At 38.8% G+C, this 16,869-nt stretch overlaps 1 protein-coding gene across 7 annotated transcripts in view; it reads right to left on the bottom strand.

The window, feature by feature from the left end:
* The window catches only part of RBM33 (RNA binding motif protein 33), a 95,831-nt gene that overhangs the window by 24,978 nt on the left and 53,984 nt on the right, over positions 1–16,869 (bottom strand). For all 7 annotated transcript variants that reach the window (XM_081284185.1, XM_081284183.1, XM_081284184.1 and 4 more), the window contains 5 exons: positions 16,151–16,209; positions 6,723–6,855; positions 5,749–6,092; positions 3,632–3,994; positions 1,651–1,935 (listed from right to left, as the gene is read on the bottom strand). In XM_081284185.1, the coding sequence (XP_081140311.1) occupies positions 1,651–1,935; positions 3,632–3,994; positions 5,749–6,092; positions 6,723–6,855; positions 16,151–16,209 (1,184 nt within the window). The remainder of the gene's footprint in view (positions 1–1,650; positions 1,936–3,631; positions 3,995–5,748; positions 6,093–6,722; positions 6,856–16,150; positions 16,210–16,869) is intronic.

Here is a 16,869-nt window from a genome sequence, read left to right as displayed (position 1 = left end):
GGCTCAGTGGTAGAGTGCTTGTCTGTCATGTGTGAGGCCCTGGGTTCGATCCTCAGCACTACATATAAATAAATAAAAATAAAGGTATTGTGTCCACCTACAACTAAAAAAGAAATTAAAAAAAATAAAAATGTAACTACAGAACTCTTGAGCCCTCTACCTCACCCAATGTGCACAAAAGGAGCACACAGCAGGGGGCTCATAGTGGTGTGTCCAGAAGGTCCCTTTCTCATGTCATGCAGACACTGTCACTGTACAAGAAAAGAAGCATGTGTGTGGTTTTATTTTTCAGAACCAAATCAGTGCACAAATACCAGCCAGGAACCAGCTATGTAAATTAAAGGCACTATCAAAATTTTGGGAAAGGATTTTTATAAACCACTCCAATCCTGCTTGTTAATCTACAATAATTTTTATATATTAATTATAACACCAAGAGTCACCCTAGATCTAATTAGAGCTTATTAAACAGTAACTCAATATTTTGACTTTTCACTTACAATTCTGGTTTGGCAACGTTACAAGTGCTAGAGGAATTATTGGAAGAAAATTTGATAGAAAAAAAATTAACTAATTAAAAGATAAAACCAGTGCCAGTTGGTTTTTATAAAATTTTAAGAAATCATAACTTACCTAAATTTTTACCTAAGGAAAACAGTTTATGCTATCATTACTATAGTAGAGGTAATCAATCCACCATGCTACTTCATTACATTCTTCATAAATGTGATTAATACTGATAAAACTTCCATGTTTTTGTCTCTTACCAGGTACCAGGTGCACACTCTGGCTTGTTTTATCCTCATTTAACAGGGAAGAAAGTTGAGGCGTATGGGAAGTGAGGACCTCAAATTACAAGTCATGTAAAATACTGACCTGCATTTATTATTTATACTTACAACCTCCTATACCTGTTTTAAAATTATCAACTACACGTGTAACTATATTCTAAATAAACCAAACTCATCCGAATCTTAAAGATCAATAGTACAAGTGGTCCTATCTAGGATGGAATGTGAAACTGAAAAAAGCCACCCAAACCTAACAGTGCACGTCAAGGGGCAGAAGGCTGTGCTGGGCCCGCAGTCCAAACCTGGTCCTGACCTGGTTTTCCAAGGAATGTTTTTCTGGAACACAGGCACATCCACTCTTTGGAGAACTATTTGTAAACTGCCTTTGTGCTGAAATGGCAGAGTGGAGTAATTATGACACTGTGTACTATACAGACTAAAATATTTACAGAAAACACTGGTGAGCCCTAGTATAAGTTGACTCTATATAATCAATGACAAATGTACAAATACAAGAAGTCTAATATTGTAAGCCAGGGAGAATAAAAGTGTATCTTCTCTGAACATGCTAGTAGGCTTCAAAGAAGGATCCAGCAGGCAGAGGACAAGAAGCTGAGAAGATTTTGTGACTAACACTCTGGATGAGTGAATGAGCTGATTACACAGCTTCCTCTTTGACCAAGTATTTTTTTTTTTTAATATTTATTTTTTAGTTGTAGGTGGATACAATACCTTTATTTCATTTTTATGTGGTGATGAGGATTGAACCCAGTGCCTCACGCATGCCAGGTGAGCATTCTACTTCTGAGCCACAACCCCAGCCCTGACCAAGTATTTTTTAATAAGGAAAATGTCCCACCTCTGTTTCTGGTTTTGCTTCTTCCTTAGTTTGAGCCACAGGGCTCACTGGCTTGACTTTTGCTTCTGTCTTCGCCTGTGAGTTCCTGGAAGCCACCACAGCCCTTGCGGGTGGGGACGTGCTGATCGGCTTCACCTGAGCTGCAGGCGTGGAGGAGCATCGACTGCTACTCATTTCTATTACGTGTGATGGCGCGATGGGTAACTCGCGCAAATTACTGTTTCTGGGAGCAGTGGGCTGCATCTGCTGCATGGGCCGCTTGGTTACATTCTGAGATGCTGTATTCTATCGCAAGAAGAAACAGACTCTGATTACAACTGGAAATGTGGCTGAAGGATACAAAAAGGCACACATGACTCACTGCAAACATGACAGGGCATCCTCATCGGTAACAGGCATCTCTTCTGGCCAGTTATCTTCCCCCTTGCACGAAGGCAGCTCAGCCTCTGATGCCAAGGGCTCACACTGTTCAAGGCAGCCTACGTGCCCACAGACTAACAGCCTCCTGCTTAGTGTAGAAACCACACCAAGTGATGTGGCTTGCAGCTTCAGTATGGAGGGCCAACATTTTCAACACAACTCTTTCAAGCACTTTGTCTGCCTCAAGTAATCCTCAAGGAAACCATTTCTACTAAGTCACCAAAATGTAATGTGGAACAGGGAAGGAATCAAGTATTTAGTCAAAGTCCTTGACAAAGAAATGTGTGGGAGTTTCCCACAAATGAATATAAATTCCCTGAAGGCAGAGATCTGTCTCTTCTGTTCACCACTGTATTCCCAGGAACCTGAGAAGTCCCTGGTGGCAGGATAGTTACAACATTTTTCCTGAATTCATTTACTTATCTGTTTACAGCCCAAAGAGGCAATCTATGCATCAAAATTAAGTCACTGATCAAGGTAAAATGACCAACACCCAAAAGTATTTTCTAAAGTTATATACCTTTTAATTAACATCTATTACCACAGAAATATCTAGATACAGAAGATGCTGAAGCCAATATTAAAATCTACTAAGTCCCAAGTTTTCAAATCTGCAAATATTTCAATGATACAGGTATATTAAAATAGGTTGAAAACCATAACCATAGAGGTCCTTCATCACCACCAAGAACAGAACTGCAGAGAGTCCTAGAAATAAGACACCAGGACAATAGATTAGACATCCTCTATAGATAATTAAGCCACCCTATAAATAGGACACTGAGCAAACATTACATAAAATACAAAGAAGTGACTTCCATGATCTCTTCAACAATTACTTTTGGTCAAATGAAGGGTTACATTATAATTTTTTGACAGTGTCTTGTCGGTTTCCCATGACGTGGCTGGTTTAGATGCCGACGTTCAGGCAGAGCATTCACATGGGTATGCAGGATGCAACAGGCTTTGTCCCAGTGTCCTATTTATAGGACAGCTCTTTTCCACCACTGATAATCTGAAATGCAGTGTCTTCTTAGAAAAATGACAACCTAGTTCTAAAAAATATTTTAGTGAGAACATTTCTTCTATTACTTACCAGTTATATACACATGATTTTACTTAGAAGTGACTTTTGCAATAAAGTTCATGCCATTCTCAAAATAAATTTTAAAATATTTTTCAATCATTCGTCTATTACTTATCTCAAAAAAAAAAAAAAAAAAAAAGATGCCTAAAAACAATTATTTCAAAGTTACCATAAGTGGTGCATCTATTGCTCAATTTGTGTTTTCATAAGTGTCCCACATCTGGGACAATGGGACAAAATCAGTTAACATACTCTTTTAAGGTGTATAAAAGGGTATATAAAAGGTGTATAAGTCATTAATTTCTGTATTCAAGAAAACAATTTCCTAAGTGTTCACTTCAGAAAAATGTATGACATACTTGTTAATTTAAATCAGAACTGGAAAATAACCTAACTCAACAACTATGCCTCTTGAGTTCTCAAAGTCAAAAAATACCCTAGGAGGCCTCAGTGAAGACGCCATTGGATACTCACGTGCCGCAGCCCCTGGCGTGGGGGACACTGCATCCGGCTGCTGCTGGGTTGGGGCTGAGCAGTCTGCACATGGGGCCTGAACTGAGGCTGAGACATGGGCATCAGAGGAGGCGGAGGGGCAGGAAGGTGGTGGTGATGCTGGTGCTGCTGCGGCTGGTGCTGTGGCTGGTGTTGGGGAGGCGGCTGGTGCTGGGGAGGCGGCTGGTGCGGAGGCTGGAGCTGGGGCTGGAGCGGGGGCTGGTGCTGGGGCTGGTGCTGATGGTGCTGGGGCTGGTGCTGATGGTGCTGGGGCTGTTGCTGGGGCGGCTGCTGCTGCTGGGGCTGGGGCTGATGAGGAGGAGGCAATGGAGGATGCAATGGCCCCTTCCAGTTCAAGACAAGGAGAAACAGCAATTCACAAACAGATAAACGAGCTACACCTAATTCAACTGTCCTCTTAAAATCCCATCTTGAGAAACAAACTTAACATGGTGCCAAGGCTTCACTTTGGCTTTGTTGGGAAGGTAATGCTATCTTCTAAGTGCAATAATGATCAACAGCTACTATCATAACAGCTAAATGTACTTTTGCCCTAAATCCTTTCTACCAAGAATTCCAAGAATTTATGTGAAGGAAGTAACTAAGGATGCAAGCAAACACAGAACCTCCAATATGATACTAAAGTTCTGAAACCAACAGAAGCGGGCAAAATCAGCATCAGTGTAAAAGGCAGCTTTGTGCACCAAGGTCACGTTCAGTAGTGAAAGACGATTCACTGAAGTGCAATGGGAGCTGGGAGGAAAGCACAGGGATGAGGACACACTACTTCAAAAAAACTGGAAAAAAAAATATGTATATGTACACATGAAAATGTTCATGACGCCAGGTGCAAGGGGCCCACACCTGTAATCCCAGCAACTCACGAGAGGCTGAGGCAAAGATCGAAAGTTCAAGGCCAGCCTGTGCAACTTAGAGAAACCCTATCTCAAAATAAAATATAAAAAGGACTGGGGTGTAGCTCAGAGGCAGAGCACCCTTTGGGTTCAACACTCAGTACCAGAAAAAAAAAAAAAAAAAGGAAATGTTCATGGCAGTCGTTTCTGAGAAACAGGATTGTTTAATTTCCTTTACTCAAACTTATCTATATTCTAATATTTCTGCAATAGAGAAGAATTAATTATATTTTTTCATTAAAATAAAAATTTAAAAACCACCTCAACCTCCGTTAACACCTTAGATAACAATCACTTTCCTCTTGGCTTAGACACATATCCTCTGTTTCTAAGTGGTTAACTCAGGTGGACCATCACTGTATGTTTTAATGATAAACACAAAATCCAAGAAGAAATCACAGGATAATAAAGATGCCACAAATACTTCCACCAGCCCAGGAAACACCTACCAGCAGAGGGCATATGAGATTGCCAAATACTGAGTCAATACCAACACTGTTTTCTTCCCAAGGGGTTTTTCCCACTATCTAGTATGGGAACGTAATTTTACAAAGCACTCTAATTACACTGATAAATCTTTCAAGACATCTTATAAAGGTGACCAACTGTATTATCAAAACATGTCCTAATTTTATTGAAGAACATCTTTTAAAAACTCCTAACAGGGGCTGGGGATGTGGCTCAAGCGGTAGTGCGCTCGCCTGGCATGCGTGCGGCCCGGGTTCAATCCTCAGCACCACATACAAACAAAGATGTTGTGTCTGCCGAAAACTAAAAAATAAATATTAAAAATTCTCTCTCTCTCTCTTAAAAAAAAAAAGTCATTAAAAAAAATAAAGACTCCTAACAGTAGGGCTGGGGTTGTGGCTCAGTGGTAGAGCGCTCGCCTAGCATGTGTGAGACCTGGGTTCGATCCTCAGCACCACATAAAAATAAACAAACAAAATAAAGATATTAAAAAAAAAAAAAACTCCTAACAGTGACATTTCCGACTCCCCCCAAATGACACATTTTTCCATTTCTCCTAGTATTTCAGGAGATAACAATATCATCAAGAGAGTTTAGTAAATGGTACATTTAACACTAACAACCTTACTCTTTACTAAAGACTACAGTGAAAATCTGAAACAGTACTCCTCCCCTGCAGCATAGACTGGTTCCCCCAAGGTTGGCCCATGTGCATACCTGAAGGTTTGGCTGGGCGTGCGTGGGCAGGAACGGCTGTCCTGGGCCAGGCAGGAAGGGCTGTCTAGGAGGAATGAAAGGCCGGGTGGCTGCTGACCCTGGCTGGCTAAAGTGCAGGATCCCCACTGGACCTGGGGGCTGCAGGGCTGGTCTTACGGGCCTCTCTCTTGGGAACACTGGCTGCTGTCCTTGCTGATTAAACGCTGGTCCAGGCTGAGTGAATGGTAAGGGACTTTGAGCAGGAACAGGATGGCTGCTGTTCAGAAGTGTGGGTGGAGGCGGTGGTGGAGGGGGACTTCGCTGCTCCAAGAAAAGATGACTGGGGAACCGTGGTTCACCTGAAACTGAATAGGAGTACAACACCACCTTCAGGTCAAACGGATCATGTACTTCTCAGAAGACCAGTTTTATGAACTTTCTTACCCTGGGACAAAAATGACAAATAGTGACGGAGTATAAACATTTAGAAAGAATTCTAGATCTTGCCTCTTTTTTTTTGCGGGGGTGGTGGTGGGGTACTAGGGATTGAACTCAGGGGCACTCGACCACTGATCCACATCCCCGGCCCTATTTTGTACTTTATTTAGAGACAGGGTCTCACTGAGTTGTTCAGTACCTCACTTTTGCTGAGGCTGACTTTGAACTCGCAAGCCTCCCCCTTCAGCCTCCCAAGCCACTGGGGTTAAAGGCGTGTACCACGGCACCTGGCTAGCTTTTGCCTCTTACTTCTGGATTGCTTTGTGGGTCATTTTCTATGAACGCTTTCCTTCTTTGAGTGAGATTTTCACATTTCAGATACCCAATACTATCTGATTGTAATGTCTGAAATGGCAGGCACAGCTGCCACAGCTTAAAGGCCTGTGGCTCTAACAACCGCCCACTAGGGGTGAAGGTTGGTTTTAACAGTGACTGTTCAATCGCATCATCAATGACGCCTCCATCATGTCCCTGTGCCAGACAGCACTCCTTTGTACCTCCCAAGAAGAAAGGGTCTCGCTCCTGGGGTGGGGGTGGAGCTCTCCACTGGTCCTGGAGAGGAAGTCGTGGGGGCTGGCTGAAACTGTTGGGAACAGGTCCAGGTGTGTGCTGTGGGAATTCCGGAGGGCCCTAAAGAAAACAATGAGGAAAAAGTGAAAGACAGAAAAACATCCTGTAATCTTCGGAAATGTATACAGTTCCAAGCTTTCCTTTGGAACTGTCAACTAATTTATCTCCAGGGGTCAGCCTGCTTCTGTGTGTGTATGTGTGTGTGTATGTAGGCATACAGAAATATCAATACACACACACACACACACACACATATATATAAATGACATGTTACAAAGTAAGTGATTCTACCATAATGCAACGGTCAACAATAAAAACTGGGTGCAATGGCCACGCCTGTAATCCCAGATACTTGGGAGGCTGAGGCAGGAGGATTGCAAGTTCAAGCACAGTCTCCACAACATAGCAAAACCCCGTCTCAAATTATAAAAAAAAAAAAAAAAAAAGGGCTGGGAATGTGTGGTTCAGTGCTAAAGCACCCCTGGGTTTAATCCCCAGTACCAAAAAAAAAAAAAAAAAAAAAAAAAAAAAAAAAAAAGAGGCATCAAAAAATTAATTCAGGATTTTAATATTATTATAGCACTACAGAATATTATTTTTCAGCTTACTAAAATTCATGCAATTATTGACCTTCTTTCCCATTAATCCAAAAGACTAAATGTCTACTTTGGACATTCATGACATTTATCTTCTCAAAGATGCTATTTTCTGCTATCTATTTAATACAACCATAAGCGACAGTTATGAAGCTGCTTTACTTCAAAAAAAGAAAAGAAATTCAATTTGTACCATAACAAAAGTCCACAGTCTCTAATATAACAGAAAAACATGCATGTTAAGAAGTCAAATTATAACAACAGAAAGTATTATGCAATCGGATTCCTCTGGATAAAAAATTCAAACAAGTTCTTACAGATTAACATTTTCAATAACTACATGCTACCACAGAAAGAGACAAAGCAAAAGTACTTAATATTTCTCAACTTTTAGAAACCATGCTTCCTTCTCATGAATTTAAAAATCAAATGCCTTGTCTGCCACTTACTACCGACACAATTAATGGTTCCCCACGTCCTAGGTGTGTAACAGAGGACATAACTCTTTCAGATGCCACACCCCTCCCACCCCCTTAAAAGCCTGCCTGACCCTACTCAACCTGAGGCACTGCAAGAACATGCAGCAACAACCGTACACTCCCAGATGACTGCCAGCTAACTAAGAAGTCGGGGTTAGAACAAAATTATGACATCTTAATGAAACCACAAATATTAGAAACTTATTTATTTATATTTGGTACTGGGGATTGAACCCAGGGGTGCTTATCCACGAGCCACATCCCCGTCTCTTTATTTTTTGAGACAGAGCCTCACTAAGTTGTTTAGGGCCTCGCTAACCTGCTGAGGCTAATCTCGAACTTGAGATCCTCCTGCCTCAGCCTCCCAAGTCACTAGGATTACAGGCAAGTGACACTGTGCTTAAAAGAAGGGGAAGAGAAAGGTCCAAAGCTCAAATTCTTGCAGCTTTTTTTTACTACTTTAGGTGACATGGAGGAAACCCTCACTGTGCCAAAGTCTAAACTGGGGCATAACGTCTCACTCTAAGGTACTACCTAACAGCAAATCTTAGGAGGAACAGGAGGCTAGAAAGTAGAAATACATATCATACAACACACACTAAAATTTTTTTTACCAGCAATAAATGCATGCATTTTATCATAAAATATTAATTTTAGACTTCACTGCTAATGATGCTTTAGTTCAACATTCTTTAATATTTCCACTTAGATAAGATGCTAGAAAAATGTTCCTAACAACATGGGTTTATCAAGCAGTTACATATTAAATATGCATGAAGAGTTTCAATGGATCTGGCTACTTTCTTTCATGGACAAATTCTTACCTTCCATTTAAAAATATTTTCACTTTTAATGTGAAATCAATGGTATGCATGTGCTCCTGTCTACCAAAACCAATACTGCACTTCACAGGAACTTAAATGTTCTATGTATGAAATACAGCAGGAGTATTCCGTCTTTACTTTTGCATTTTAACATTATTCTGAGCATCCCTAATTCAAAATTCAGAAACATTTTTGATTTTTAAAACTCTTTGAGCCATCAACACTCAACTTTACAAATTTCAGAACAATTTCAGATTTCAAATTTTTGCACTGGGGATGCTCAATGAGCAAAGTCCACAATAAATATTCCAAAATCTGAAAAACTGAAATCTAAAACACTCTGATTCCAACCATCTCAGATAAGAGATCCTCATCTGCACAAACACTTCTAAACATGTTTTAAAATAATCTTCAGAACTTTCTGGATGACAACAAGTCAGCAATCAAAGGTTCTGTGTTATTTAAAAAATATGATTAAATGTTGTTTCTTGGTGTGACACAGAGTGACCTCTGGATTGTGGAGAGGTTTGCTGATTGCACTATCTCCAATACAAACAAACAACTGTGGCCCTGAGTAAAAACTCTCTTCTGTGAAACAGACTGTTCTCTTAAATTGTGTGCATGTATGCTCGACTAGATTTCTTTCCAGGAAGGGGGCAAAAGTGAGGCTTCAAACAGATAAATACAACAGAAACAAATACAATTTCTGTTGGGAAATGGGAAATGCACACAGCTGCTAGAAAGGCAGCACCCAGCCTGACAGAAGCCAGTCTCTGTTAAAGGAGTCCCTGTTATGAGTGAAGGACACACTGTTACACACTTTTAAAATCAGAGGAATTTAAATGAAAAACATGTTTTTATGAAGTTTTAGCTTAAAACAGGAAAACTAGCACCTATCCAAAATCACACGAAAAACCATTTCCAACCTTTAAAGTGTCATGATAAACAACTGCTCTCTTCCAACCATCTCCCAGGACCACAGTCCTAACAGTCATGAGCTGGGGCCAGTGAGCCACGGGAACAGCTTCTCTCCCCACTGTCGAGCAGTCCTCAGAGAAGCAGCACCCATCAGCCAGGATAGCCTTTGCAGCAGCTGGTGATGCAGCTCTGACACCTTGAAGGGTTTAGAGTTAAAAGTGACCAGTCCAAGGTCTACCATCAATGAATGACAGCTCAGGACAAGACCTTGTACTTTCAGACTCTTTTGAGTGCTCTGCTCACACAGTGAGTCTTCAAGTAATACCACAGAACCCAGTTTCTGAAGCCAATGTCCACCACAAAGAGCATCTCCTGACGGGATCCCTCCCTCCTTTAGCAATATCTCACATGCCACAGGTGGTAAAGAACAATAAATCATACAAATTTCTTCTAGCAAATGCAAAACTATTTTAAGACTATTAGTTGTAACTACTTCATTTAACAGAATTTTTAATACTAATACCATTCTACCTTTTGAAATAAAATACTTCAATCCTTTCAAATAATTCGCTTTTCTTTATATCCCTTTAAAACGCCAAGGTAAGGAATTATCACTCTCCCCCATATAATTCTTACGCAGACCATACTTCCCTTTTTTGCATCTCTTGTTAATTACATGATGCTATCTATATTAATCCTATTCAGGAAGAACTGATAACTTCAGTTACAAAAATAAAGAGGAAACTTTGCATAAATTGCTCGGCACAAAGTTAATCATACAAAGCCAAGAATATAAAGGCTCTAACAGCTATGATGTGACTTATCAGCTTCCCTAAAAGGGTCAGTCTGTATATTTTAATACGACTAATTAAATACCTTAACAATGTCATTGAAACTTCATGAATCTCAATAAATTACAACCTTCCTCTATGTTTTCATTTATTAATCTCATTTAAAATGCAAAGAACTACGTAAGAAATCAATTGACACTTAAGAAGACCTCTCAGTTAATTCTGATTAAATGGGTTAAATGTGAAGAATAAAGACCACTAGTGACCCCTCACATAATTAAAATTACAACCCTCTATCACAATATGTTAATCCTCTTATCTCAGCATTCTCCATAATTTTTTTTCTTTTGGGTTGTGCCTGGTTTAAATACCTACATTCATTTTCCAGGAAGATAATTTCATCTTTAGAGACACACACTTAATGTTTTGAAGAAGGACATATCCAATGCCATGTACCAGATTTCATGTGGTGGGCGGGGGAGTGGGTGGATGGGGACCTCATGATTTAAATACATGAAGACAATGTTACTGGTTGAAACAGGAGACCAGAGCACTCACTACAAGTCAAGAAGCTTTTCTGTAGTACAAAATATCACTTCTGCCAAAGCTACTAAAGATCACTCACATTCCTTCACAAAATGCGAAGCCCTGCATTCCTACAATGTTCCAACATGCTCCTCACAACAGGCCCACTTAGCAGATCTCCCACATGGCATGAGTGTTAGTCAGTCTGATCCAGTTTCTTGATTGTTTCCCTTAGTTTACTGAAGTTCATTTTAGTACCTTAGGCAGAGGGCACAGCATAAAAGAGAGCCTTGGTTCCAACTGTATCCCCTGGAATTATATGAACTGAAGCAATCAGTTTTCCTATGACTCAGCTTCTCAATCTGTGAAATGGGTAAAATAACAACCACTCTGCTTCATAAGGCTGCTGAACACTAGCCCCTGCACAACATCTGAAACACAGTGGTCACTCCATCATCTTTACATGTATCGTGGATCTTCACTGATAGATGGTTCAGGAAACCTGCTTCTGTATAGTCAAAACAAGGAATCCATTTACAAAGCAAAGCAGTACTATCAGCAGACCAACTTAAAGCAGAGTTTAAGATTCCCCTCTGTGAACACAAGACTCTCAGTCCCACTCCTAGGCACTGACAATGTCCCTCACAATGTTCTAGTAAATGGACACCCATATACTAGAATAGCAACACGCAAATGTCAATTATTGAAGGAATGCAAAACAAAAAAAAAAGGGTCTCAGGTGTTTATGCTCCGAAGAGGAGCCAGGCAGAGAAAAACATACTGTAAGACTCCACTCCTACCACAGAACTGCAGGAACAGAAGATTCAAGGGTTGTTAGGGTCTGTGGAAGACCAGCATGAACTCTTGGGTGATGGGTCTGTCTTCTATCCTCACTGTGGCAATCACAAAACTGTAAGCCACGGTTGGAACTCACAGACCAGATCAGATCACTAAAAGGACTGCTAAGTGAAAAAAATTCTGATCTTCTGGAAGAAATGCCTTTTGATACTTTCAAGGACCTGTTTCAAAGTTTAATCTAAATAATACATCTAATCAGATTTATGGGTCTTCAAAAACTCCGAGGAAAACAAATGTTAAAACAAAATTTAAAAAGGGGTGTGTTCGGTAGGATATAATATGAAAAATTGACCATAGAGATCTCCTTGGCACAGGAATAAGGATTTCAAAACTCTGTGTTACTGTCCCACATTCACAGACGGAATTCTTAAATTGCAGATGGCCATCTACATGGCACTGTATGTCCAAAGAGGATTTATGGAGATGTTGCTGTCAACTTAATAGTTTCACTTACTGAAAAGTGAACAAAATAATTTAACACATACCTTTTTACAGAGTAGCTCAATGATTCCAACAGTTTTCCACAAAAAAACAGTTCTGTAAGACTTGGATGGGTCTTCTCTGGCCTCCAGTGTGGCCTTTAGTCAGTCCTATCTCCACCCAACACATACAATGTGAGCTGACAGCAGCAAGTCAAAGTAAAGGGTTACTGAATTTGATCAACCACCTTCTTTAATAGCTGTTACCACAGTGTTTAGCTGTTCCTGTTACTGCTGCAGATGGGAATTCATTGATATGATTAAATTTGATGGTATGATAATGTATGGTAATCATGATTAATCATAAACCCACAAGCAAGTGGAGGATGTTGGGTATTATGTCACCTGCATTTTAAACTGCATTCTTTCTTTGCAAGCCTGACAACATTTGACAGCTGGAAGGCTCTCCCACCACATTCTGCTACTACTCAATAGATTTGATAAGAAAAAATGCCCATCATTCCTCCCCTATCTTAAGTGCTAATAATTACAAGGCACTGCAGGCATGTTGTAAAAACAGCAAGAATTCAAAGAAAGACTTTCTTTCCTGGATAGAACAAAGTCTGGATGCTCATCTGCAAAGCCTATCAACAGAAAAAAAAATTTGATTTGATGCAGCAGTCTCATCAGACATGATTTGCATGAAATGGCGTTTAAGGCACATCCAGCGAGCGTCAGTCACCACCACCTGATACCACACACCACAGTGCAGCCCAACTCCCGTCGATGCTGCATCAACAGAGCAAAGGCATAGGCCAACCTCATCTGCTGGGTCCATCTGAGTAATAATGTAATGACTAAGAAGACTAATTCAATTTTAAAAGCACAGTAGTCTTTTAAACACAATTTTCATTTTTAGTTTTAACTAAGAACACTAATAAATTATTTAATGCCAAACCACTTGGTATTTAACTGGCTAACAAAAATATCATTTATCCAATCAAAGAACTGATTTAGTTTTAAAATACCCTAGAGATAAGGACCTTTAAGATGTGGATAACTTGTGATTTGTCCACAAAAAAACAGCAATTGCACTGAAATAGAAAGAAAAAGAAAGAAAGAAAAAAAAAACTAGACTGGCAAAATCTCAAAGCAACACTTTAAAATATTCCAACAATTGACATTTAGTCACTTTAAGTGAGCAAACTTTAAAAACAACATCTCTTTGAGGACAAACACATGATTGGAAAACACACAAATAAGAAAAGGACTTATACTTCATATCAATGACAAAATATCAGGGACAGCCCTTGAGAAAGAAAATAAATTAGAGTTCTAATGTGTAAAACAAAAAGCATTCAGAATGAAAAACAACCTGACTGTGATTAAGGTAGACTAGCTACCCCATTCCTTCTTCCCTATAAAACAAAAACAAATGGTATGTGAAATTACATTCAGAGGTCCTGACATGAACACAAAGAGTAGCCTGGTGGGTGGTGGAAGCCAGACACAAAGACTAGCCATGGCAAGGAATCAAAAAGGAGGGCCTGTGAACCCTGTGCTGCCACTACCAATAATTTTATATCAGGAAGATTAAAATTCTGGTATGAATCAGATGAGAATCAAAACTGATGGGGTTATCAATTGAAACATGATTTATATTTGCAAAAGATATTTTAGCTGATTTGAAAAAAATGGTCATTGGAAATAGAAGGTAAGAAAGAGTTCAGAGTTCAGCACTAATGGCTGAATCTGTAACTAAAACTAAGTACACGAATGTAATTATTAGCAGGAAGCCTAAATTACGAAGTGCTTCGCAGCATTCCCCCATGTGCCAAGAGCTAAAGCAATGTCTTACAACATGATAAAAAATAAGGGTCCTTTTCTTATGACATGTCACTTTGACATTCAAAAAACTTTGTTTTAGAAATCATTTATTCAATTCAATAACATTCATAACAAGAAATAAAACTTTATTTCACTACATCAAGCATACCCTAGAATACCTATTTTGGCCAAAGATTTGAATTTTAAAAATATAATAAAAATAATATTATTTTAACATGTTAAGTAATTGCATGAGCACTGCATTTTCCACAGCACAAGTTCCAGAAACTTTAGCATTAAGATCTAGCAGACAGGGCTTAAAAGACAGGTGCAACCTGAACCAAAGAGTGGTGAACACTGAACATTTCCTCAAATTATGTACACAGCTAATTTCTAGCCCATGAATGTCCTAACACCACACATTCTCCACCTCAAAAACAAAAACTCAACACCTTGCAGGAACTTCTGCAATCACAGGCAATTCAACAATATTTACCATCTTCAGAGTACTCTTAACCTAAAAATAAGTTCAATTAGTTACAAAAATTTTATTATATTATTCTCCTGTAACAGTCTCGTAGTATTATAAGTTTTTTTCCCTTAAAGTATCAGATATAGTTCTTTTTACCAACTGAAAAATAAAAGTCAATTAAAATTACAAATAACTTCTAATTTTATATTGAACAAACTTTTATGAAAATATCAATTACAAATACTGCTTCAATGTCTATTTCTTAAAACTACAATTGCTTTTTTACATCACATTTTATCCCTATGGTGCAAATAAAAGATGAAAACAAGTCTAATAATCATCTGAATGTAGAGGTTCACAATCCTAAAAAAAGGTAAATAATGCTTAAAAATGTTGGTGCTTTATGGTAACTAGCAGATAAACTACTTCATCTGAAGAAGTATAACTAAGGACTAAAATCACACATTATCCTTGGGTAATGTCATTAATAAAACTTAGCTACTGTGGGCACAGTGGCACACACCTATAATACCATCACGCTTGGGAGGCTGAGGCAGGAGGATTACAAGTTCAAAGCCACCTCAGCAACAGTGAGGCGCTAAACAACTCAGTGAGACTCTGTCTCTAAATAAAATACAAAACAGGACTGGGGAGGTTGCTCAGTGGTCAAGCACCACTGGATTCAATCCCTGGTATCAAAAGATTAAAAAAAAAAAATTAGCTATTTAAACAACTGCTTTGAATGATCCATACTCAAATAATTTTTGAAAAGAACAAATTTTTAGAGTTTGATAAGTATTCTAAAGAAAAAAAACAGCTAACTATAGGAATGAGAACAGTAAGAAGCCGCTTCAGAAATCACAGAATTCATACACAATGACTACAAATCGAGACAGCTTCTAACAAATACATGGAACCTTAAATCTAGTACACTAAGTTAAATTTAAATAATCACCTGATTAAATATGCAGGTTCTTCATTTAAACTTGTTTGGTAAATGACATATATAAACGCATCAAAGCCAAACAGGCGATTATATTGACATTTCCTGAAAATCAAACTGCTTAGCCTAAATAAAACTCTGGTTTACATACAAAAGACTTGAAAATTGTATCATCTGGTTCATTTTTTTTCTCCCACAGTTTTTAAAAAGAACATGTATTTGCTGGTTTAATAAAATCAGGAATGACCTACAAATCAAACCAAGAATTCAAATGAAGTAAAATGTATATATTTAAATTAATATGACCAATTAATAGACTTTTTTCTACTTACAGACAGAATCATGGAAAGTACAGAAAAAGTGTGCGCGCACCTCTGTACATGCAAGAAAGAATATGAATACGCTTTGTTTTAAATATACTTTAAAGACCTTTCCTTCCCACTTAACATAGAGCAATAACAAACCAGAATTCATATTCTTTAAGGCAAAAGGAATCCCACTGATGATCCCAATTCAACAATTTTACAGTTAAACAAAATTAACTCCATAAAAAAAAAAAAAACATTGACCTTAAGCTTTTAACAAACATTTTCCACTACAGAGATTCCTGTCAATATTTACCAATCCTTGCATATGTGGTATTAATATCTTTAGTGAAAGTGTGCTCTTCCCCATCAGAGCAGAAGGAGCAGCTGCTACTCACTGGGAATCGCTGGGGTCCCACAGCAGGCCTCGGCTGGCTCGGTACTGGCAGCAAGGGCACTGCAAGGAAACAAATCCCATTACAACCATGACTCTGGCATCCAGGACCACTGGAAAAGGAAGACATCCTATGCAGATGAATATACGTAGTATATGCTATGTGTACTGCACATGTTATAATCCATTAGATTTACGTGTAAAGTAAGAACTTGGTACTTTTCACAACTCCGTAAAAGGAGAAGGGAGAAACAACAGCTCACAATAACACAAGCCAAAGCTTAAATGGGAATAGTGAATTACTATTTGGAACTAAAATATTTTTCAATAAAAGAAAAGAGTGTTCCTCTAAAATACAAAACCTAGTTTGTTTTCCACATCCCTACCCAGGTAATCCAGGGTATCAATTCCAGTCTATTTCCTACCACAATCACATATGCATTTAAATCTGGATCCACTAGAATCAGGGAAGAGATGAAGGGAGGGAGAAAATAAGGCAGGCAGGAAGAGGGAAACAGAATACCCTGGAAACTGGAGAAAATGGTCACACACACTCACAAAAAAACATCAAATAATCTATTCTGCCAAGACTTCTATTTTTTTTTTTTTTAAACAGGCAGAACAGTCAATCTGCCAGAAAGACAAGGATTCAAATCACTTTTAAGGAAGACATCTCATGGTAGGAAAGGAGTGAGATTTAGTTTCAGACCTTAAGGCTACATG

Source organism: Spermophilus citellus (assembly GCF_964194105.1).
Source record: "Spermophilus citellus genome assembly, chromosome: 3".
Lineage (NCBI taxonomy): Eukaryota > Metazoa > Chordata > Mammalia > Rodentia > Sciuridae > Spermophilus > Spermophilus citellus.
The sequence above is the reverse complement of the archived record's forward strand: the minus strand, read 5'-3'. Positions and strand labels throughout refer to the sequence as shown.